This window comes from Heteronotia binoei, chromosome 4 (genome assembly GCF_032191835.1).
Source record: "Heteronotia binoei isolate CCM8104 ecotype False Entrance Well chromosome 4, APGP_CSIRO_Hbin_v1, whole genome shotgun sequence".
Classification (NCBI taxonomy): domain Eukaryota; kingdom Metazoa; phylum Chordata; class Lepidosauria; order Squamata; family Gekkonidae; genus Heteronotia; species Heteronotia binoei.
In genome coordinates, this window is record NC_083226.1 from 48,604,066 (window position 1) to 48,630,389 (window position 26,324).

The following is a 26,324-nucleotide window of genomic DNA, read 5'->3' on the forward strand; positions in this document are numbered from 1 at the left end:
TCCCTCCCCCCCGCCCCACTATGATGGTTCTGGGCACTGTGGAGCCCACTGACACCTTTCGTGGTTTCAGAAAGTGGATGGGCTAGGAAGAGCTTTCGCTCAGCAAGGCTTCTGATTGGCCACTGGAGATATGATTGGCTGTGCAGATTTTTAAAACCATTGGTTTGGCAGCAGCTGCCATCACAGTCCAAGGGTTTGCACTGTGTGACTGAAGGTAAGCTGCAGCAGCCATTTTGTGGCTGGCTCCACCTCCCATGGTAGTCACTTTGTGGCTATGCCTACCACATTGTGTCAGAATTCCAAAGGTACCTGGAGGCTCAAAAAGGTCAGAACCACTGTCCTAACATATATGTTAGTTCAGGCCAAACAGGAGGCTTCATACTCCCTTCCAATTGCCGAGCCAGTTTTACAATTTCCTATGCTATTCTGCACCTGAAGGCACCTGAGCTCAGACCATGTTGGGTGCACACTAGGGTAAGGTCCCAATCTTAGATCAGGATGTTTCAGGGTCACAGTATCAATCACTACGAATGCTGGAGTTCCAGCTAAATCCAATCCTAAAAGCAATTTCATAAGGTCAGCTGGTGGAGAGGGGAGTAGAAAATTGGCAGCCAGTATACTTACCTTTGCTTGCATATATCTCTGATAGAAGCAGCTTTAGCAATAATCTTTTCCCACTGCATAGACTTGCTCACAGATAAAGAAACCATATCACACATGGACATGAATCTCTGCAATTCTGGGTACACGCGATCCTAAAATCCATTTTTTGGGGGGGGAGGGGGAGAAAGAAAGTGTTTAGGAGCATACTTTTTTAAAAAATTCCAAAGATAAAATTAGACCTTTACACAATGCCACATAGTAAATTTCACATTGCTAATTATGCTGTGTGCTCATTTATTTACCCTGCCACAAAGAATAGCGGTGTGCAATTTCATTATATTTATAGCTAAGAGAGCCAGTTTCATGTAGTGGTTAAGTGTGCATACTCTTATCTGGGAGAACTGGGTTTGATTCCCCACTCCTCCACTTTCAGCTACTAGAATGGCCTTGGGTTAGCCATAGCTATCGCAGGAGTTGTCTTTGAAAGGGCAGCTGCTGTGAGAGCCCTCTCAGCCCCACCCACCTCATAGGGTGTCTGCTGATGGGGGGGGAGAAGATACAGGAGATTGTAAGCCGCTCTGAGTCTCTGATTCAGAGAGAAGGGCGGGGTATAAATCTGTAGTCTTCTTCTTAAAAATATATATATTTATAGCTAATACAGACTAGCAAGGCTGTTCAGAGTGAAGTACGTACACTGTGTCAGCAGCCCATACAGTGGTGGAAAGAGACCAATATTCCCCCATATTTCAGAAGAAGCAGCTCAAGCTAAGTGATACTGGGCAGCATCCTGCCATAGATTAGTAGAAGTTCCTCTAGCCTAAACAGGTCTTCCATGAGAGGAATAGCCACTTAATTTGAAGGAAGACTTCAAACTTTGCTTAGTAGAGTAGTAAGATATAGACCAGTAGCTTGCTTATGACCAACCTACTGAATTGATAGCTGGGCAAGATTTGCCTTAAGAATATGCTGTCTTAACAATACACTTCAGCAGCTCTGAGGCACAGACTGGGGTTCCCATTTATGTACAGAATGAATTCTCCTTTATCAATACAGATGTGAGCTTTCCTCAACACTAAAGAACATAACACATCCCATCCATGCAGAGCTCCAGATATGGATTAGAGTTCTACAGAACAATGAGTTACGGTGTACGTAATCAAATAAAAAACTGACAACCTATGAAAATGTAGTGGCCTACGAATTTTCAGAATTCGGTGCACAGACAATACAGTATAAGTACTGTACCACTTTTAGGAATACATTATTCCTCTCCCTGCAGCCAAGTCTGGTTATGGAATAGAGATGGCTTTAGTGGCCCTGGTGGAAAAAAGCTCTGACATTTTCTACAGAGATTGTAGCAGATTGAAGTTATCACATCAGCTGATCTGCAACGGTTAATAAGCAAGTACAGGTATGGTCATGTAAAACAGTGCAGTTGGTCAAACCAGAGATTAATGGTTTTCATTGTATATGTCAACCTGTTTCTCCCACAAAGATGTCATCAGTCGTAAAGTAATGGCTTGAAGCTTCGGAGTACTTCCCAACACCTGCAGGGCACGCAGAATCTGAGCTATGCAGACCTGGAAGAAAGCATTGCTTTTCTGCATTACTTTACAGAATATGCAAAAGTCCCCAAACAACAAACAGACAAATGTATAACACAGAATAGTTACAGAGAAATTAAGTTTACAACAAATATGGCAGCACTGATAAGGCCTCTATGCCAAATACTGAAGACATCTACTTTCCACCTTAATAGTTTCACAGTTTAACATTAAACTGGAGGTATGTAACACCAGATAAAACTTTTGCTTTGACAGTGCTGTACATAATCATTTTAAAAAGCATTACTGTACTGAATACATATCCAAATTTCCAACTGATTTCAATGGAATGTGGACAGCAGCACATGTAGCATATCCTGCAATTTGGATTTTCAGACCCATTGTAAATACAAATTCTCAAGCATAATAGGATTATAATTGCCATTATGAAATAAATAACCTGTTATTGAACTGCCTACTTAGTAATCAAAAGTTATATGATTAGACACTCTTGTACCATGTTGCAATGTTCATTGCTGTCTAACTCATTCTGCCTTACTGATCCAGTAAATGTCTGTCCACTGAAAGGTAGAAATTCTGCTCCCAGCCATCACTTCCCTAAAGCCCATTGTACCAATTCTCTTCTCTCTAGAATTCACATGGGATTCAGAAATGTCTTGCACTCAAACATATATTGGACCAATGAACATTTACTGGGCTCCTCTGAAACATGGTATATAGTGGTTAGAGCAACTAGAATCTGGGAGACTAGGCTCAAATCCTCATGTCAGAAGTTCACTTGGGCTGGTCACACATTCATAGCCTAACCTATCTCATATGGTTGTTGAGAGAATAAAACAGAAGTGAGGAGAACAACATATGCCATTCTGATCTCCTTGGAGGAAGGGCAGAAATAAAATGTGATTGACACCCCCCCCCCCCCATTCTGCTGCCCTAAATGTTAAGAAATCCGGAATCACAGGAATGGACCCAATTGTGAAATTTCTTCTCATCTACCTTTTTCTGTGTTGTAAACACACATCATTTCTTTAACCAAAAAGTAATGAAATAGGAATAACAGTGGACAGACTTTTTTTTTAAATCATACTGACCTTATGCACACCCAGAGCAGGCAAAGTATACAAGATATCCCGATAGAGTATCGGTTCCAGTGGCATTCCCAGTTTAAACATCAGGACTGGAATCAGATTTGGCACCTAAAATAAACAACAGCATTTCCAGTGTTAATGATATAATTAACTGTTTGGAGAACAACAATATAACAAAAGAAAAGTATCTTCATTTTGTCATGGTATTCAAGCCTTCTTAGCAGAATCCACTACAAGTGTAAACATTTACTAAACAACAAAACCTAAGTCACGTACAACATATTCTGGCATGTTTTAATACTCATTGCTGAGCAAGTTGTCACAATGATTATATCCAAAGTTCTTGTGTGTTCAACAATCCCATGCTTTGTTTGCCGATGGAATATTATCAGGTTTTCTATTTCAGTTTTACTATTGCTTCCGGAATGAAGCTCAACTCTTTGTTTTGTTCCAGAGCCACACATCCCCGTTACCTCCAATTACTGTAACTTTAGAACTTATTCAGTGATGCCTTGCTTGGACATTTATGCTGGCTAGAAACTAGGGGGGGGGGGGGAGGGAATAAATCATTTTCTTCTCAAACAGTGAACACATGGGCACAGATCACAGCACAGGGTTAAAGTTAAATATTTTCAAGGACTATTAAGTCCTTGAGCATTTTTTGTTCATTTTGAACATATTTGAAATTGTAAATCCTATGCCTTGTCTGGCTGCAGGCCATTTTTTTCCACCAGGACCACTAAAGTCATCTCCATTCCATAACCTGGTCTGAAGCCACAATGAAAACTGTCAAGGAAAGATGCATCATTCGAAAGCACATAGAGCTGATTTGCCACAACAAACTCAACTCATGCACAAAAGAAAGAGTTGTATGTAAGCTGAAAACTGGCCAATTCATGCTTCTCCAAAGATGTTTGTGTAGATATGCTAATTCTTTCTTTTTTAAGGCCAGAGAGAGTTTCCATGGAACAGCATTAATACTGCTGGCTAAAAGCCTGTCAGTAGTTCACATCTCTTTAAGCAGCCAAGATTGGCAAGGATCTAACCTGTATGGAGCAACCTTCACAGTTCCAAGTACCTGCCCTATCTGCCAGAAAAAGCAGACTTAAAGAAATGTGACAAGTGGTTATTCCCCAACCACACCATGATAGACTCTTCATTCTGCATTTGAGTCAGACTTGCTCTCCTTGGCGATCTGTGTCTGTTATCTATACAAAAGGCGTCAGAGTAAAATATAGATAGTTTACCTTTTCTGGATTCCAATATAACAGCAACATCGTCAACTATGACTCATCAAGCTGTTCTTCCGCATCTTATTAAGAGCATTCACAATCTTAGCTCTACTCTCCCAGAACACTCTGGAATTCCAAAGGATCCATAAATCTATGGGGTAAACCCTCCTAATTGTTCTTCTACCTTGAGAAGTGGGGCTGGTAAATCGAAATTTACCTCATGAAATAGTGATCTTACCATGATTTATTTTATATTTATATCCCACTTTTCTCCCCAATGGGGACTTAAAGCAGTTAAGAATAAAGTTAGGTCAATTAGGTCTAGAGCAGGGGTATCGAATTCATTTGTTATGAGGGCCGGATCTGACATAAATGAGACCTTGTTGGGCCAGGCCATGTTGGGTTAGGCCAAGCCATGCCGGGCCAGGCCATGTGTGTACCTATTTAAGATTAGGTAGCAGAAATATAAATTTTATAAAGAACAGAGACAAACCCAAATATATATGTTTAAAAACTTAAAACATGCTTAAAATGTTAGCACTCATTGGTTTAAAAGATGCTTTCTTTGTATTTCTCCCCAGGGATCCAGGGAACTGGGTAAAAGAAGCTCTGGCTCTTTCCTTCCTTCCCCAGGGTACTGGTGTGTGTGTGGGGGGGAGGAACCTCAGCCAATAGAGGGAAGAGAGGCTGGGCTCAGCAGCAATTGAGAGAGCCTGGCAAAGCAAGCTATTCCTCCTCCCTTTCTCCCCAAGGGAGGAGCCTCAGCCAATGGAGAAAATAGAGGTTTCATTCTGTAGCACCCGTGCAACTGAGCAAGCCTTGCAAAGCAAGCTATGATGCAGAAGGAAGCAAGATATAGGGAGAAGGAAGCAGATGACAGCCAGTTGCTTGGGGGCCTGATAGGAGTCCTCTGGGGGCCTGATTCGGTCCCTGAACTGCATGTTCAACAACCCTGGTCTAGAGAATGTGACTGACCCAAGGTCATCCAGGGATAACGTAGGGATTCAAACCTGGCACTCCCAGGGTCCTAATCCAACACTATCCACTATGCCACACCAACTTTCGACATGATCTAGTCTTAACTATACTGATCAGACCCTTGCGCATCACTGAGAAGTAAATCTAGCACGTACCCTTGAACATGCATTGAGCCCAAAACTACCAGGACAGTTGCCAGACCAGACTTAAACAACATAATTCCCTGTTACTATGGTCTTTCCTTTTAAAAAATTCAAATCCATCCTTTCACTTTTGCCTTATAGGAAACACAAGGCCATTAACTTTTACGTATCTTTTGGCCATTTCCACACACTAGTAAGATACAGAATTCTGTACTGGTCTGAACATTAGCAATGCCTCTAGAGCAGCAGCACACAATCAGCAGGGGGTGGGTGGAAACTGACAAAACCTAAAGCTCTGGAAATAACGGAACTGGAAAGGCTTTCTAAGTTTTGAAATTTCAGAGTGTATTCTTTTCTACTGAATGAAGTGGTTATGGAGAAGAGACATAGCTCAGAGGTAGAGCACATGTTCTGCATGAAGAAGATTCCAAGTACAACCCCCTGGCATCACTCCTAATAGAAAACTTGATGGTTGAGTGACTAATAGCTGGGCAACGAAAGGAGGCCACCTACAGACAATGTATGGGTTATGGCATACTTAGGGGATACACAACTATGCAGAAAAATTATTATTTTGTGAATGAAAGAAAAAAAACACCTTGATGATGATCAAGTTTACTTCTCCTTTAACAAACAATGAATGTTGAGGTCAATGGAGCATCTTTCAGAAAAAATAGAGGACAGGAAATGGCTTGTTCACACCACTATCAGTTTTGAGTACCCTGGAGGAAGAAAGCTAGATGGGATGGGAAAGGAGAATTTCGCAGTTCCATTCCGCCCACCCCAGCCATTCCTCTGCAATTCCTGGCAGACTGCCCAGTTGTTTCTTTCAAAAGCAGACTCTACAGCTATGCCTATCAGAGGAGAAGCAAACAGGAACCACTGCTAGACAAGACATATACAAGTGTTTGCATACTAGGGATGGGAGAGTAGGTAGAAAAGCACTACTTGGAAAATTAATTAAAGAACACCCTCAAAAAGTCTAATAGGCATGTCCAGTGTGCCACAGAATGCTGCAGGCAGCAGAATATCAGCTAAGAAAGACAGGGTGGTTGGCTTTTGCAAGCCCTTTATAGTATCCAGTTTGGTGTACTGGTTAAGTGTGCAGACTCTTAACTGGGAGAACCGGGTTTGATTCCCCACTCCTTCACTTGTACCTGCTGGAATGGCCTTGGGTCAGCCATAGCTTTCACAGCAGTTGTCCTTGAAAGGGCAGCTGCTGTAAGAGCTCTCTCAGCCCTACCCACCTCACAGGGTGTCTGTTGTAGGGGGGGGAGGTAAAGGAGATTGTGACTGCTCTGAGACTCTGAGATTCAGAGTGTAGGATATAAATCAGGATATAAATCCAGTATCATCATCTTCTATCCTAGAGACTGAGCCTGGGGAAAGTTTCCCAACCATTTACCAGCATCACCACCTGTAATTCCTCACTGGTTCCCAACTTGTCTACTATAACAATGCTTGTGAGTAGGATAACAAAACAGGGCCACAGACAAGGTAAACCTTTCCCCATTATCTGAGGAACTCCCACATGGCCATTTATATCAGCTGGGTAGGGTTGCCAAGTCCAATTCAATAAATATCTGGGGACTTTGGGGGTGGAGCCAGGAGACTTTGGGGGTGGGGCCAGGAGACATTGGGGGCAGAGCCAGGAGCAAGGGTGCGACAAGCATAATTGAACTCCAAGGGAGTTCTGGCCATCACATTTAAAGGGACAGCACACCTTTTAGAATGCCTTCCTTCCATAGAAAATAATGAAGGATAGGGGCACCTTCTTTTGGGGCTCATAGAATTGGACCCCCTGGTCCAATCCTTTTGAAACTTGGGAGGTATTTTGGGGAGAGGAACTAGATACTATACAGAAAATTTGGCACCTCTACCTCAAAAAACAGCCTTCCCAGAGCCCCTGACACCCGCGGATCAATTCCCCATCATTCCCTATGGGAATCGTTCCTGGAGGTGCATAATGGCTGTGGGGGTGGAGCTTCCCCCACCGGCCAGCTGGCTGGGGAAGGGGGGAAGCCTGTAAAACCAGGGGGTCCCCCGCTGGGACCTGGGGATTGGGAAGCCTACAGCTGGGTGAAGAACCAAGCTTGCGCTTAGTATCAGGGACAGATATGCTCTTTCCTTCTTCATGGCCCAGATCCACAGCAGTTGTGCTATACAGCTGCAGACTCCTCGATTTTAACCTCAGACTATCTGATCTGATTTCAGAGCTCAGCAGTCTCACACTATTGCATTACAGAAGAGCGGGAAATTCCCAAAGAATTATCCCTTTAAAACTGATCACTACTTGTCTCTTGCAAAGTATACAAGATTATCTTGATTGAGGGCACGATAAAACAATTTCTCTGAAGCTAAGCAGGTCTGGGTCTGGTCAGTATCTGGATGTGAGATCTCTGGGGAATCCCATGTAAACCCTCCTTGTTCCATGATGGGAAAATGCAAGATAATCTACTAAATTACAAATGTCCAGCCACCCTTAAGGATGTGCCAGTGTCTATAAATTGTCTTGTTTTCATAGCACCCAGCACAGACAGGGAAGGTCAAGCCCAGGATCAACTGCTGACCAAGGTTTCTCATCAGCTTCCAAAAGTCAAGCATCACTGGAACACAGGCCCCTCCTTCACATAGACCACAATCCCCATTCTATAAATGCATTCCATTTCAGTCCTGAAATTACATTGTCTACATTTGCATTCATAAATATAATTACACTATGGTCCACACTCTTTTAATCTGTGCCCCAATACATAGCTTTTTTCTTGTTATGTTTGTTCAACATAACATCCTGCCTGAAGTGCTACAAAGCCTACTGGCTATTTTATTATATTTCATTACGAGGTGTTGCCCTGTTGATTTTCCCAAAACAGCAGTAAAGATTTCATAAACACACCAATTTACTGTAAAGTTTTATTTTTCTGACCTTTTTTAATGAATAAACATGAATCCCTCAAAGCCAACGCCTCTTCACATTCAACAGACAAAACAGTGGCGTCAATATCCTTGCCTCCAGAGTAACAGTCCTGCATTTTTTTGAGAAAAGCAGCTTGCTGAAACTTTTTTCAGTTCTTCCAGTCACTGGTAAAGCAAAATGCTCTTACAGGGCCATAAACACTTCAGCTAAAAATTAGTTGCTCTCTCTCTCTCTCAGTAAATCTCATATATTAAGTGGGGTAGTTCATATTCTTTTCTGAAAGTAGACTCAGTGAAGTCTGAGCCAAACTGTAAGAGGCTTTGTCCCTTGAAAAAAGGGATGATTAACCAGTGTACTTTAGTTCATTTAATTTCCCCTTGTCTAGCTGCCTTATGTTTCTGGGTGCCTGGTTTATGTTTACTCAGATATGGAATTATGATTGGGGTGGGTAGAACGGTAGTAGTACATACATACAATATATGGGACATACATATATTCTACCAGAAGACAGGGCTGGTTCTCATTTTCCCTAGGATTACTCTGGTTATTATGATGTTTTGTCCTGCCCTCCTGCCTATGCATAAGAAACTCGGGGACAGGAATCTCTCGAAAAAGCATGTCACAGGGAAGCACAAATCCTGTCTCTCAAACTACCGCCCTGGTTTAACTGAATAACTCCCTAGGTTCTAGAGGGATGTGCTCTTCCTTTTCACTTGGCTTAAACCCACAACAACTTCTTAAGAAGGGCTTGGGCAACCCACTATTCAGAATGGTGCTTATTTTTCTCCAAAGCTTCTTCTCACTGGCAGTGTGAGAAATCTCATAAGGCATGATATGTAGACTCCATATAGGTACAGAGAAATAAGTTTCCATATCATTTGTGTTATCTACCAGATAGCTTCATTTTGTTTCCCCTCATGGAAATGTGGTTGCAGCTTAGGTCACCTGGCTCTTTCAAGACTCACAAAATCAGGGGTCCTCAAACTTTTTAAATAGGGGGCCAGTTCACTGTCCCTCAGACTGTTGGAGGGCCGGACTGTTGTGGTGGCTGCCGTTACTGTACAAGGCCGCGGGCCGTCAGTTCTCCGTCTTCTGCATCTCTCTCCCTTCCCCACACCACACACCCCAGCCTGGGAACTCACCTCACCTTGGTATCGCCTCACACTCTGTCTCTGCTGCCTCAGCCCAGTGCTGGAAGTGTGCATTGCTAACGCGAGTTTAGGTCAAACGTCACTTCCGGTCTGATTTTGCCATAACCCGGTGGGCCGCATAAACGTCCTCAGCGGGCCGCATCTGGCCCGCGGGCCGTAGTTTGAGGACCCCTGCACAAAATGTACTGTACCTTCTAACCCTGGCCATACTTGGGCCCTTACAGCCTTACTGTATTTGCTGCCATTGGAGTCAGTGAGAGGCCACATTAATTTTAACAGAACCAAGCTGGGACTCATTAGGCTGAACAAAGTCTGGCCCAGTCACAAAAGACAGATAGAACTGAAGAATAACCCTTGTTGCTTATGTTTTAAAGTATTGTATTCTGATGAATCCACACTGATTATTATTTTATAAAAAGGGAAATTTTGCTAGAAGGGTTTAGGGAAGGGGCTTTTCTCAATCCCATAAAAACACTGATAATGATTTACTCATTTTCTTTTTTATCTTAAAAAGTTTTCAGATGATAATTTCAAATAAAACATTTAGTATAACTTTAAACAGAAACCAAGTACTCATAAGTCAGGAAGTTCCAAAACTTTAGGCTCTTTCCACAATGTCTAACTTGGCAAGAACAGTAGCCACATAAAAGCAAATTAAAGCTACATTTAGCCAGGAAACCTTAAAATTATACTTACTGATCCCATTGCTAACTCTTTTGCAATATCCCAGCTGCAGAAAATTTTTGATTCAAGAACATAATATTTCATTATGAGCAGGAATTTTTAAAAACTACATTTTCCTTCTTTTTTTTTTTAAAAAAAAAGGGAAATCTAAATGCCTTTGATCACACACAATCACAATTTCTTTTGGCTGCAAAGTCATACCTTATGGAAGTTCCATGTTTAAGAGAACCCATAAGTCTTGCACTGCCTGCCAAATTACACATTTTTACTCAGAAAGCGGAGTGGTTGACTAGCAAGGTGAAACATTCTGTAATGTTCTCATGAACATGTATGTGTAGATGTGTGCCTATAATCCAGAAGAGAAGACATACACATGGGGAGGTCCACTCACTGTTATTCTCAGATACTCTCAGCAGTTATTGTTGACTTAGCCTTCTACACAGCACCATCCCAATCCCAAGAAGTACAAAAAGCCCACATTCCACTGCCTTTACAAAGACAAAACAAGATGGTTCATTTTAAAGGGTACAGCAAGCCATTCAGCTTGGGCCACTTCTGAACAGAGACTGTCCACATAGCTCTCATTGCTACTGTGAAAGCAGAGACATTCACAATGGAGCATCCAAATGGTAGACCCTTGTTCCCTCCACTCTTTCACTGCCTGAGCCCTCCACCAATGATTACCATTTCCTCTTGTGCCACTAGAGGTCTTTTTCATTTCATAATGAAAAGGGTTAGAGACTTAATTTTTTTTAAAGTAGACCATAACATTATTGCACTAAAGTTCTTTGGCAGCTGCCCCTTTTTTTAAAAAAAAGCCTTCCCCTCCCGCCCAAGTCTGTGGTGGCATGAAGGACAGAAGCAAGGGAAATGACATGAATATGGGTAGGATCTTCAAGATGTACACCATTCCATCCATACACCAGGCAAAGCCATTTTAATCTTCTTTATTTCTTTCATTAACAAAAACAAAAAAGAAACAAGGAACAAAGGGGGGGGGGCGGAATCAAAATCCAGCAACTAAGTAAGATTTTAAAATGAAAAAAAAATGAGTACACAATAGGGTTGCCAAGACCAATTCAAGAAATATCTGGGGACTTTGGGGGTGGAGTCAGGAGACTTTGGGGATGGAGCCAGAAGACATTGGGGCAGAGCCAGGAACAAGGGTGTGACAAGCATAATTGAACTCCAAGGGAGTTCTGGCCATCACATTTAAAGGGACAGCACACCTTTTAAATGTCTTCTTTCTATAGGAAATAATGGAGGATAGGGGCACCTTCTTTTGGGGCTCATAGAATTGGACCCCCTGGTCCAATCGTTTTGAAACTTGGGGGGTACTTTGGGGAGAGGCACTAGATACTATACTGAAAATCTGGTGCCTCTACCTGAAAAAACAACTCCCCCAGAGCCCCCAAAACCTCCAGATCAATTCCCCAAATACCCTATGAGAATCAATTTCCACATAGGGAATAATGAAGTGCTAGGCAGACGTTTCCCTCCCCCCACCACCCCGTTTCTGGCAACTCTTAAGTGAGGAACTGGCCTCTCTACTCATTGTTTTAAATGTTTTAAACGGTTCAATGTTTTAAATGGTTTAATGTTTAAATTTAATGCTCTATGTTTAACGCCTATTTATGTCAGATTCCTGTGTTGTAAGCCGCTCTGAGCCACTTGTTGGGAAGGGTTGGATAGAAGTCATAAAATAAATAAATAAATAAATGAGTTGCTGCCAACTTCTTCAAAGTAACACAGACACAACAATGCAAGAGGAAGCCTTTCAATTGGAGACTGAAGCCTCCGGAGGTGGAAAGGCACATGGTCCTCTGGGGGCAGGGCTTCCTCCCACCGGCCAGCTGACTGGGGGCGGGAAGGAGCCTGAGAAAGCGGAAGAACCCCTGCTGGGACCTGGGGATTGGCAAACCTAGTACACAAATACAAAACAAGATTATAACAACAGTGGTGGCAAATCTACACATAAGTTTTTATAAATTATTTCCAAACATCTAAAAATAAGTCTATACGCAGTTACCATCTATATACTATGTGTTCACATGTTGGTAAAGTTCTAAGGTCCTCAATCCACTGACTTACCAGAGGTGAGTTATCTTTCCAGTGTTGTAATATGAGTCTTTTAGCTGTAGAAAGGGCAGAGGGCCCATTTCCATTGAATGCCACTTTGGGCTGTGATTATCTCAAAAAGATTGGTTCAAACCAAGTTTGGGAAAGGTCCTACTAAAACCAGATAAAACTTGGAAAGTGGATGATTAGAAGGTAGTATCATGTGCCCTTCCCCCCCCCCCCCAAAAAAATCCTCCTGTACTCTAGTTTGGATGCCAGACAAGAGCAGAACTTCCATGTATAACCAACCTTGGTATTTCTCTGGATAGGGAGTGTATCAGTTGTGTTTTATCATGTAAACTTTAGAGGTTGTTCAACCGAGGTTTCATTTTACTGCACAGAATTCTTTGCTTTTAGTTGGTTGGCTGTCCACTGTCTTAAATAAAAGAGACACGGTATGCATTTTAACTTATACATAAAACATATATGCAGTAAATATTGGTGATGTCAGCCAGTCTGAGCAGAAAATATTTCTGTGTGTGTGAGAGAGAGAGCGAACACAAATAAACACAAACCAGCCAAGCACTTTCCCTTACAGGTATCTACCATCATTTCTAGCACAAAATATATGGTCTCCAAAGCTTTGCTGTTCAAAAATACAGCAAGTAACAAAAGCCACCCCATAATTTAAAGCATGAATAAGGCAGAGTTAGGTTCCTGCCAATACTAACTGAGCATTTTGTCTTCATCATTTTTTTTCAACTGTTTTCGAACAGCCACCCTTCAGATTCATTAACTCTCAGAGCACAGGAACACACTCAGAAAAGCTGCTGAATGCGTTGCTTAGCAACACAGCATTTTCAATCCCTCATCATCCCCAAAGATTCAGCAGTTAGGTCAACCCTCTCCATTAGGTGCCCCACAAAGGGTTTACCAATTCATCTTTTTAAAAAGAAGAATCTGCATTTCAAAACAACAATCCAGAATCTCTCAATACAGTCGCTTTTAAAAACAGATTTACAGCTGCTCTTCAGATTACTGGCCTGTATCACAATCTGATACTTCATAAAACACAACTTTTGTGCACATTTAGCTTCTGCCTGCAGCTTGGCATTCATTCAGCAACATAACCATTAAGCCAGGTTTTGGTTTGTTGGTTTTAAAAAAAAAATAAACTGGCTATGAAAAAGAAACTCATTTTTCCTCTATCTTCCATGTTCTTTTTATATTTGATTTTAACAGCTGAACTGCAGCATATCTCAATATTTAAACTCCCTTAGACTGAGTGGTTAAAAGTAAAATGCTTTCAATACTTCAGAAAACTTTAGCTTGATTTTAATACCGCAGAATAAAAATGTATCAACAATTAAATCTTATGGGGAACTAATTTGGAGGAAACAAGCATTATGGTTATAAAAGGAAGCTTCATCTTAAACAATAATATTTTGTAAAGATAGCAGGATACACTCCATGACCTTTTCAGCCCTTTTAACAGGCACAACGTTCTAGACTGCTGTGACAATCCAGATATCCAGGTGAATCCTATCCTTACCCTACCACTCCACTGAACAGAGTGTATTATTTTAAAAAATGGATTAAAATGTTATACCCCACCTTTCCTTTTTGCTCAAATTTGAAGCTTTTTTCTAATTTAAGGATATTTCCACCACCTCAGAATTTTGTTGTAAGGCTACTAAAAGAGGCCCTAAACTTGGCAAGTCTTTGGGACCAAGGACACCCACAGAGTTAGGGTTGCCAAGTCCAATTAAATAAAAATATGAGGAGTTTGGGGGCGGAGCCAGGAGACTTTGGGGGTGGAGCCAGGAACAAGGATGTGACAAGCATAATTGAACTCCAAGGGAGTTCTGGCCATCACATTTAAAGGGACAGCATGCCTTTTTAAATGCCTTTCTTCCATAGGAAATAATTAAGGATAGGGGCACCATCTTTTGGGGCTCAATGAATTGGACCCTCTGGTCCAATATTTTTGAAACTTGGCGGGTATTTTGGGGAGAGGCACTAGCTGCTATACGAAAAATCTGGTGCCTCTACCTCAAAAAATACCCCCCCATAGCCCCCAATACCCATGGATCAATTCCCTATTATTCTCTATGGGAATCGTTCTCCATAAGGAATAACAGAGTGCCTAGTAGACATTTCCCTCCCCCCCACGCTTTCTAAAGGGGGGGAGGGCCTCCATACCAGGGAATCCCCCCTCCCTGCCCCCTCCCTCTCTCTCACACACACACACAAATACTTGCCGTACTTGGTCTTCTTCCAGCAGAATTTGCTCGTTGTGAAAACGAAAGTAAGGCTGCACAGGAAAAGAAAGGGAGGGGCCTTTCCTGTTTCCTGTGCAGCCTTAAAGGGACACATTTTAAAAATGGATCCCAAGCTGTAAAACAACATGATGCCTACAGGTATGTTCTCTCTTCCCCGCCCCCAGATTTTTTAAGTGCGGGGGAGGAGGCTGAAAATTCAGGGGTCCCCTGCCATGGCAGGAGGGTTGGGAAGCCTACACAGGGTACTGTGACAGCAATGTGTCCTCCAAGGTCGATTTCTACATACTCTTGCAGTCTACTGTTCCAACTTCATAACCATCAGCTCTACAATCAGGTGATGGTACCCTAAACCTACCTCAAGTGGTAGGTTTAGGGTAGTGGCAGCCTCTGTTGCTGCTTCATTACTATCATTGCTTTACTGCCCACCCACTCTACTCTTGGAGCAGCTAATGCTCTTTTCCTTGTCATTCTGCAGCACCTTTAAGGGCAGCATGATACTTTAAAGATGCCCAGGAACCAGGAGGGAACGTGTGTTAGCTGCTCCAGCATGAAAGGCTGGAGAAGCAGGGGGCGTGACCACACCTGTTATTGAAGATTACTGGACTTCACAGTGCAGTTTCTTAATAGAACTAAGATATTATAATAGAATATGGGGATGAATTGCTTAAGTTTCCATGGTGCAACACACAAAGAACATGCCTGGTCAGAATCATCATCCTGGCTTTTACTTGAATGTGACTGACATAATGCAGGCCCTGAAATAGAGGCAAAGTTGCTACCAGCATCTGCTGAGAAATATTTCACCACAGTAGGCACCAACTGCAGCTCCCCCCTCCCCCAATTTAAATTTTCAACTGCAACTTTCTAACAGCCAACTGTGTTCAAGATTTCATGTCTTTCAAGTTTTGTTAGGATTTTATAAGAACACACATCATTAACTGGACAGGTATACACACATGCTCATGACTGTACTGTCAAAGACAGCACAGTGCATACTAGCAAAATACCTAAAACTAGAAAATTCCATAACTAGTTCTGCAGCTGTGCAGATCTTATATGCAACTTCAAAAAGAACTTCTTTTGAAATATCCATTTTGACAAACACCAGAGTTTAGTCTTGAAAGAGTTTACAGATTAAAGGTATTTCAGGGCTTATATATACCGTAGAAATCACAAATTGCTACTATGCTGTGTGTAGAACTGTACTTATAGTAATTAAACCACCAAGAATTTCATCACAGGATTTCATTATCTCTGGTTCTCAATAAGAGGATTTTAAATAGTGCCATCAGGAGCAGAACAGCACACTTTTCGGCCCACAAACCCAATGTCTATTAATTTTCATTTAAATCCCCAATTTTTTATATTAACAAGACTTCATTTGCTTCATCCTTTTATTTTTTAGGCCACTGTACAAAACGCAATACTTCTTTAGATGAATTTCCCAGAAAGATGTCATTTACCAGCCAAATATTTTATTCCTGCATTTAAGGTGCCTTATAAAAGAGTGCATATTCTCTAGAGACTCATAATCCTCTAATAATGGTAATAGATCTTGAGTTACAATGCACAAATGACCTCTCAGTCAAACAAAAAAATTTTTCCTCTTGTGGCATGGTTGGATTCACACACAGCATAACTGGGGCTTTTGTGCACAATTCATCCAATTAGGAAGACTGTATACATTTCATGAAAAGAACCGGTCAGCCATTTTACTTGGGTCAAGGTAAGAAACATCAAGGATTCTTGTACTCCCTGACATGGTTCCTGAGCAGTATTCCATTACCCTTTACCTACTAAGATATATTTAATACAGATTCACTGCATTATCTTAACCACAGGGTAAACACAGGGTACAAATCGCTCACTGGATATCCCCAGTTGGTGAGAAAGAGCAGGGCTTAACTGCAATGCATAGATTCAACTTCTGTCTTTAATACGGATCCCCTGTATTGGTTTCGATCCAATGATGCATACGCAGAAATGAAAACAGATGTATTGCACTTGTATTTGAGCAAGATCTTCTGCCATTCCTAGTATTTTCCCTCCTATATCTCAAAACAACCAGAAATTGCTTGCACATTTTGCACAAGTAGAAAAGCAACTCTGGAATAAGGATAGGCTATGTTTAATTTAGTGCAAGGGGACAGAATGAGGGTGTTTTTTCACATTTCCACTTGTGCGAAGATTTTAGTACCACATGTGAAAAATCTTCTGGTGGATGCAAGCCATTGTCATAATGAGTCACAGTATCTGGGGAAAGTGGCCATCTGCTCAAATCACACTACAAGTCCAAAACCAAACAGCATTACACCTTTAAGCCCACTGACTTCAACAGACTTAGAAAGGTGAAACTAGCCTTAGTACAGCCATGTAAATAATTTAATGATTTTTTTCAAACATAACTGCTTTATAAAGAAATAGCACAAAAAAGAACAAGCCAAACAATTGACACTTTTTGATAAATGTGAAAAATGAGGAGGGTGGAGAGAATCATAGATGGAATTATTATGGTGGTGGTGACCAAATGGAGTGCTCCCATTGGCTGATGGGTGCACTCAACAAACCATTGCCCCATCATGAGTCAGTCACCATCTCTGAGTTCCCACTGGCTGAATTCCCTGTCTCCCGCCTATTGCAGGCCCAGGAACACTGAGCAAATCACCAAAACAGTCTTACCTCAGAGACAGACACATCTCCAATGCTTCTCTGTGTCCTCTCCATCATCCAGCCTCAGAAAGAGCTGCAGCTCTACTGCAACCTCAAGAAGCATTTCCTCAGAGGTCACGGCAGCCACCTCTTTCGTATCACATCCTCCCTCCTTTCTCCCCGCTGGAGAAGCTATCAGCCAGAGGCTGTTGCTAGGCAGCCAATGTTGCCCTCAGCTGATTATAATGCCATAGAGTTCACCCTCCAAAGCAATTATTTTCTCCAGGATGGGGAGAGAGATCTGTTGTCTGGAGTTGTTGTGAACCCAAGAGATCTTTAGGTTTCACCTGGCTACCCTAGGCCTGGCAGCACCCTCCGGGTGACTTGATGCCACCTGACTGGCATGACTTAACTAGGCCTGGCTGCTTGCTCCTGTTCAGCAGCAGCCCCCCTATGATAGTCAGTGTGACTTAGCAGTTGCCAAATCCATGTTGGCAAATTCCTGCAGATTTGAGACATGGAACCTGGAGAGGGTAGTGTTTGAGAAGGGGCGGGACCTCAGACAGGTACAATGCCATGGATTCCACCCTCCAAATCAGTCATTTCCTCCTTGGGAACCATTGTTGATGATCTCCAGGTGAGGGCTGGAAATCACTCAGAATTAGAACTGCTCTCCAGATGGCAGAGATCAGCTCCACTAGAGGTGTGGATGGGTGGGGGAGTGAATGCCTTCACTTGGGTGGGTGGGAAGAAAGCAAGGGTGGCGGGGCACTCAGAGTTTACTTTCTAGAGCCCATTGTATTTTTCTTCACAACAGGCCTTATTCCTAGTAATATAATATATATTATAAAATACATAACACCAGGGCTTTTTTGAGCAGGAATGCACAGGAACACAGTTCTGCCTGGCTTCGCATCAGGGGATGTGGCCTAATATGCAAATTAGTTCCCGCTGGGCTTTTTCTACAAAAAAAGCCCTGCATAATACTATAGTACAAACTAATGGATATGATCAGTTTGCTTTTCCATCAATAACACTCTGGTTGCTTAAATTCAGCCACCATTTAATCATCCTCCTGCACTGGCTTTACCGGAATTCACACCCTCCACTACCACCTAACAATCATGATGACAGCTATATACTTTTAAATCCAAAGATGCTGTGGTTGACATGGCAGGCAATGCTTTCCCGGTCCAGTCTCCTGTCTGCAAAAGCACACAGTATCCCTGATATGCCACATATAGAGAGAGGATGAACAGAAGAATCTGCTCAAGACTTATGCCACTTAGCTTGCTCCACAAGCTTCATTACACTGACCATTAGTTCATTATACTGACCATCAGGGCTTTTTACGTAGGAAAAGCCCAGCAGGAGCTCATTTGCATATTAGACCATACACCCTGACATCACCATTGTTACACAGCAGTAACTCATTCATATATTAGGCCACACCCCCTGACACCAAACCAGACAGAACTGTGTTCCTGTGCGTTCCTGCTCAAAAAAAGACCTCCTGACCATTAAGAAGACACCAGGAACTGAATGCTTTTCATTCTTTGCACACTCAAAAAGAAAAAGAAAAAAGCACTTCAAGATTTAACCATTAACCAAACCAAAAAGGTAACTCTACCTGTAACTCCCATTAGCAGTCTGAACATGACTCTGTCAGATGGAATAAAAAATTACATGGTTTGGGGTTTCAGGCTGTCGAAAGACATTCCCAGGCCGCATGGACTCAACCTTCTGTAGTTCTGAAATTAATTCTGGTGGAAATTTACAGTGTAAAGTAACTCTAGTATTCTATTAATATTCCTTCAGCATCTCAAAAACCATCACCAAAAATTTATGGCTTTCACATCTCCACAGAGGAGTCAAACTCATTTTTTATTAGGGCTGGATCTGACATAAATGAGATCTTTTCGAGCCTGGCCATGTGTGTCATAAAATGTAATGCCAGGTAGCAGAGATATAAACTTTATAAAGGACACAGACAAACACAAAGATTTTTTAAAAGCTTAAAATAAAACATGCTTAAAACATTAGAACTAGGTTTTAAAAGGTGCTCTCTTTGCTTGGGCAAAGGAAGCTCTCGCTCTTTCCTTCCTTCCCCAGAGCACCAGGAGGGGGACGAGCCTCAGCCAATAGAAGGAAGAGAGGCTTGGCTCAGTATCTTTGCTGTGCAACTCAGAAAGCCTGGCAAAGCTCTCCCTCCCGCCTTCCTCTCCAAAGGAGGAGCCTCAGCCAATTGAGAAAATAGAGGGTTTGCTCTGCAGCTCCTGGCAAGCCTGGCAAAGCAAGTTGTGATGCAGAAGAAAGCAGATGACAGACAGTTGCTCAGAGGCCTGATAGGAGCCCTCGGGGGGCCTGATTTGGCCCCTGGGCACATGTTTGACATTCCTGTTCCACAGCACAACTGGTATTCCAAAAATTATCCAACCATGAAGCAGCTCCTTCTACAGCTCCACTCTAAAGTGTATTTTCTTGCCCCAAGGAGCTCCAGGAGTCCATAATTCTCCTCCCTGCATACTGTCTATGCAACCACTCTTTAGGCTAGGCTGAGAGAAAATGACCAAAATCATCCAACAAACTTCATGGATAAATAGAAATTTGAATTTGAGGCTACAATATTCACTCCCAGTTCAGTCAACCGCTTCATATGTACTTGCTACGTCCAGAAATTACTAACTTGCTTAAACTTCTTCTAGAATTCAGCAGACAAGCAATGAAATAACCTGGCTTTAAAATCTGCCATAATTTTTAAAAATCTAAAAATCAGTTTGATTTTCTAAATGCCTAAAATCCACAGTGACAAGTTTGAACAGATCTAAAAGACAAAAATGTGGCAAAAGCTGGAGCTCGTGAGAAACTCAACCATGAAACCTCTCAGCAATGTGAATACCTTGGATTTATAGATCCAAAATGCATTTTTGTAGCAGTCACTCTGCTTGACCTGGGGTCAACCCATACCCTGATCCATGACTATGTAAATAATTTACAACAGGCCTCCACTGGCACCAGGTACTCTATGGTTCCAGTCCCTCTCTTCCCCCATTACTCAGCAAAGAGAGACAGCATTGCCTCAGCATTCGAGATCTTCCGCTGGAATAAAAAAAACAAAAGGCAACCCAAGCTATCTGAGGTTGAATGAAAATTCCCAAGCTCCCCATTTCTTGCAAAGCAGTTTCCATTTATCTGTTTTGAATTAACACGATAAAAGCATCCTGAACAAACCATTTGCAGACAGCTGCTCTGAAAGAGGGGCAAACTTTATGACGAGATTCCCTAGATATCTCTGCTTCTAGCCTACTTTTATTTTTTAAAAACATCAGAGGAAATTAAATACAGTGATTGACAATAAAGTCTGCAAATAAGTGTTTTTCTTTTAGTATTTACTTTTGCAGCTCTTTGTAATACATAGTATATAAACAGCAATTACAGGACTATTGTTTTCCACCTTGCAATAATTTTCACTAAGCGACTAAAAGGAAAAAAAGAAGTATCTCTTTAGTGATACTAATACATTTCAATAGGGTCATGTTTTGGAGCCATCTTCTCCCTGCTACCACTCTTCCCAACTGCACCCTCTTTTCCCACCCATTCAGTCATGTGCTTCTCCCCTACCACCTGCACACACAGCAGTACACAAGCCTGAACACCTTTCCTCCAACAGCTGCAATCCCAGGCACAGATATCAACCAGTGCTGTCTGCAATGCTGCCATGCGCTACCCAGAAAGAAGATGGGCAAAGCAGAGATACCACACAGGTTGGGGGAGTGGCAACAGTGGGCCCACAGTGAGCTATAGGCCTCAGCATTGCCATCTTCTTGCCATCTTCTGACACCAGCCTGCATTTCACACACCTTTATATTAATCACAGAATCATCTTTGCAAAGTGTTGGTTATGATGAGTCAATTTTCTCCGTATACATTTTACTCCTTGAACTTAATGGATTTCTAATATCTCCTAGCCATGACAAAATGGCTAAACCTGTGTGCAAAAAAGGGGGGGAGACACTCTGGGGTCTTCATTGATCTGGTAAACCAGGAAAGATGCACATGGAGTGTTGCTAGAAATACAATAGGACTTTGACTAAGGGGGAGAAAAGGACTGTGTAAACTTTTATGAGAATAAAACTGGAGGGGGGAGCATGTGTGCTGCCCTCACCTTCTTGCATGAAGGCTGAGAATTTAGAAAGTGTGGACTGGGCAGGGAGCTGCATGGTATACATCAAGACCATCGGTTACTATTGTATTCAAGGCTTTTGGGGGGCAGGAGCACATAGGAGCAGAGATCCGCCTGAGATAGCCAGGGTTCCAGCTGGGATGCTGGGGAAGGCATGAGGAGGCATCCTCCCCAAAATGGCTGCTGCAATGGGCACAGAGGGGAAGGCACAGGGGAGCTCCTGCTGGACTTTTTTCTATTAAAAAAGGTCCTGATTGTATTCAACCTAATTGCCAGTCACATGAAAATTTGCTCTTCACTGCAATGCTAGAAAAGGACCCAGAGCATTAAAAAGAAAGAAAGAAAAGAGGCAAACAAAATGAATAAGAGTGGATGGAAAGGAGGCATGGCAGGAGCTGCGGCAATGAGGATTTTCACATATTGATTTTAAATATAGCAATTTAAACCTTGGCTATAGGTCTCACAACTTATTCTTACCTGAGATGAATCTGTTTTGGCTATTTCTTTGGTGGTGTCTAGTATGCTACAAAGACCAGGTCCAGTTTCTTCAACAAGAAGGTAGGCCAGCAGAAGGAAAACATGAACAGGTACTTCAGTTGTAATAGGTAGCACTGATTTAACAGAAGACAACCAGTCAGACACAGAAGACTTCTCTTTCATAAGCACAAGGATCCTCCATGTGGTATACAATAAGCCATAAGTACTGATTATGGGAAAGAAATTTATACGGGAGACCTGTGAAAAAGTGAATGACATATCAGAAGTTACAGCTTAGCTTCTCAGCCACCCAGTAGTCATACATGAGTCTCTAATTTCAAGCAAAAATGAATATTAAATTGTTTCTCAGTAATTTAGCTGAACAGCATAAGACAACAACCTGACACCATCTCATTACAATGAAAGCTTTCTTCTTCAAATAAATTACTGACACTGCTGTTGACAATTATAATTTTGTTTTTCTGAAATGAAGGATACAATTATACTTATATTACAACTTTCTTTATTTCATAAATGCCAATCATTGCAAGAAGGCCTAGAGTTCTGCTGGAAAAATTATCACTGGGTTTCAAGCCTCAGAAAGTTTGGGGTCTCTGCTATGCTAGAATTATCTGAATGCCCAAATGCAGAGAATGATCCTATCCTGCTTGTGTAAACAGGGTCCTTTGAAAAACAGGCCACCCACACTCCTAACAAAGTATGTTTCTGATTCACAAAGCACTCCACTGTTACACCCCCCCCCCAATATTTATGTACAAGCTGCTCAAAATTGGGCATATTACTCCCCCTGGCCATTTCAGCTCAGGGGAAAAAGCAGGAGCCCCTTCTCCATCCACACTGCAGTCCTGAATTGAATCAGGCCCCTGTGGATCTTTACAATGCCATTCCTTATAGCTTCTGCACAACTGTGGGGAAAACATAACATGTAGATTGATCATAACAACTCTAAATAAAGTTGCCAGCCCCTGGGCGCCATCAGGGGTTCCCCCGTATTTGGGGGCTTTAATCTACTGCCCAGCCCATGCCCAAACAGGGACATCATGCAGGGACACTCTGGTATATGGGCAAACTCTATTGAGGGTGAAAAAATCATACAGTTTTGCCCAAATACCAGAAGGTCCCCATGGAACATCCCTGATGTGATAACATCCCTTTTGGGTGATGTCATCATGATGAGAATATTGAACAAAGTTCCCACCTACACCCAGAACACCCCCCCAAATCCCTCCCAACTCTAACCCATGGGCCCCAAACCTTTTTAAGCCTACAGGCACTTTTGGAATGTTGAGAAGAAGTGGTAAGCTGCTGCAGGTGCTAAACTCCAAATGGCTGCCAAAGGAGGCAGAGCCAAACACAATGCCTCCTTCTTTGCTTTGCAAAAGAATCACAGATGGGAGACAAAAAAAAATCAAGTCCAAGGGAAAAGGTGGGGGAGAAAGAAGGGAGAATAAAAAGAAGAACTTAAAGGGAAACTGAACCACACACTTCCTAAGGAAAATGCAGGTGCTCACCAATCCCACTGATCCTAAGAGGCAAAAAAAAACCCTTCCTTTGAATGAAAGCAGACAATAGCAAGACTTGCCTTACAGTGCCCCTACCTACATTCTGAAAAGCTCAGAGGGTACCAGGGGAAGTACAGATAGGCACCATGACACCCATAGATGCAATGTTGGGCCCACAGACCACTTCTCCAGCCATTACAACACACTGGCTTTCAAAGATGAAAGGAAGGATGGTGGCTCAGTGGTAGAGCATCTGCTTGGTAAGCAGAAGGTCCCAGATTCAATCCCTGGCATCTCCAACTAAAAAAGTTCCAGGCAAATAGGTGTGAAAAACCTCAGCTTGAGATCCTGGAGAGCCACTGCCAGTCTGAGTAAACAATACTGACTTTGATGGACCAAGGGTCTGATTCACTATAAGGCAGCTTCATATGTTCATATGTGCAACAAGAAGGCACAGACGGGTATGGAACATTGAAAAAGAGCTGACCAGCCTGCCAGCTGTCTCTTCCTGCTTCCTTCACCAAGGGTTGCTTGACGACTGAAGCCAAGGAACCTTGAGTAGATTCACAGAACCCTGAACCCTAAAGCAGGCCAGGACAACATCACTGAGGCAACATATGATTTGGGTCTTCATTAGCATCAGGAGACAGTTCTGCTCCCAAAGTTTCTGAGTCTGCCAAGATGTTTTAGAATGAGCAACCACAGCCATTCTACAGAATGGCACACACCCGTTTTAATTACATTGCTCAATGTAATGTAAATTCATTCTGTATAATGGGAAGTATAATGCTCCTGTACTTTAAATGACCTTTTAAAAAGCCATTTCATGTAGAAGAATATTTTAAACTGTTACCCCCCCTGTTTATCGCTTCCAATTATTGCACGCAGAAAATTAAGATCCAGCCACCTGCAAAGTTGCCACTTTGACGGATGGTATTGCTTAGAGGTAAATGCTCCCCTTCACAGCTCCCAGAGGGCTCCCACTGCCTTCTAGTGTTTTCATTCTGCTATCCATTGTGTGAACACAGAAGAATGTTAAGGCTTTAAGGACCCATTTTGCAGGAATCCAGTGCTACATAACAAACAACTGTCTTTCCATGCTACTGAAGATGCTGAAATAAAGCTCAGGTCTTAAACATTTGGAAAATGATAACCTCAGCAGATTAGCTGTCAAAAATCACGATCTTCATTTGTGCTGTCCTCCAAGCTGCTATGTGTTACACTAATAAACTTTCACTGAATTCCAAGGCAGCATCCATTATCACTGGACTATAGGAATCATTCCCAACTAGCTTTTCCTGGGTAGACAAGACAGCCCAGTTGTGAATTATTGCTACAGCATTAACAATAGCATAAATATCCAGATACATGTGAATGCAATGTAGTACAGGTAGCCAGTAGGCAGGCCATGATCCACTGGCCTGTTCTGGATTTTAATAGCTGCTGTTGCAGAAATTCTTCCAAAGAATTCTGGACTAGGGGGCTCTTAGCCTAATCCTGCAAGGATCTTATGTTCTTTCTTTAAAAAAAAAAAAAAAAAAGCACAGGATCATACAACACAGACCTTAATAAATAAAAAATCCTAATTAGGTAGTGTTTCATAAACAAGCATCAGCAGACCACAGGGTTTTTAAGCACATGTGCCTTGGAGTGAAGTATCATTGACAGAAATTTCTCATTGACAGAAATTGGTTATTGCAATATAACTGCCTGACTCTTGTAGATTTAGCTGGAAGTAAACTTCACTGGAGTCCATTAGGAACTACTTCCAAAATGCTGCAGTGTTATGCATTCTTCCAATTAAGTAAATCCCGAAAAAGTGGGACTTGCTTCTGAATAAACATGCGTAGGACTGTCTACACATCACCTGGGTAGTTATTTTCCTTTACATTTTTATTCACTGATGTTCAAGGATTTGTATTATATAAGCAACTATGAGATTCTGGAGAAACGGGTAGATTTTAAAATCACAAAGTCATTGATTTCCTCTTCCTCCTCCCTCACAGGTGGGCCTCCAGTCTCTGACCCAGGCTTCCCAGCTAATCCTCCCTACTCAGTGCTTGGAGCCTCCTTTTATACCTCTTCTCCACAGCAGGTGCTTCTCCTCCATTTTCTGCCCATGGTCCCTTCTCATACCTATCAACAGCTGTTCTGAACCACTAGACCTGGCCTACTGCCCCTTTGCCTACCTTGAAGCATGGGCTGGACCTGCCCCCCATGGAAGCCATCCACCAGATGAGCGTTGGCCTGTCCGCATGCCCATCAGAGCCAGATTGACTTCCACCTGCTCCTCCTGAGGCCAGGCTGCAGTCGGGCTCCCATTGGCTGCTGGGGGTGCACACCAGCCCACATGGACCTACTGCAGGTGCCCACCTTTTGTGTCACGGTGGTGGTGGCATTTGTCTTACCCAAGCTCCCAGTGCCAGCTTGCCCTGAAGGTGGAGCTGCATCAAGCCCTGCTCTTGCCATGGCCAGCATGTCTATGCCCCTGCCAGCAGCCCAGCTGCCCTCTGGAGGCTGCTACTACTGACAGCACTTGGCAGGTGAATGGGTAAGTCCAGGGCCCAGGACAGCTGCAGGGGCCTCCCAGGCCCAGGACATCAGGCTGCCTGGCTGCCAAGTGGGCCCAGAAATAAAGTTAAACTAATCCTGGCATATACATGGAAAACTTGAAATTATAGCCTACTATTGTCTGAAAAAGATGATCCCCCAAACTCTAATCTTAGGAGCCTCTCTCATGTATTTAATCCCATGCTGATGACTTTGTCCTTTTGGCCAAATCAGAACTAGA

General features: G+C 42.5%; 1 protein-coding gene across 2 annotated transcripts in view; it reads right to left on the reverse strand.

Annotated features, from left to right (window-relative positions):
• Nucleotides 1–26,324, reverse strand: part of FOCAD (focadhesin) — a 165,892-nt gene that overhangs the window by 96,693 nt on the left and 42,875 nt on the right. For both annotated transcript variants that reach the window (XM_060237221.1, XM_060237222.1), the window contains exons 11-14: nucleotides 22,011–22,268; nucleotides 3,260–3,364; nucleotides 2,082–2,183; nucleotides 625–755 (exon numbers count right to left, since the gene is read on the reverse strand). In XM_060237221.1, the coding sequence (XP_060093204.1) occupies nucleotides 625–755; nucleotides 2,082–2,183; nucleotides 3,260–3,364; nucleotides 22,011–22,268 (596 nt within the window). The remainder of the gene's footprint in view (nucleotides 1–624; nucleotides 756–2,081; nucleotides 2,184–3,259; nucleotides 3,365–22,010; nucleotides 22,269–26,324) is intronic.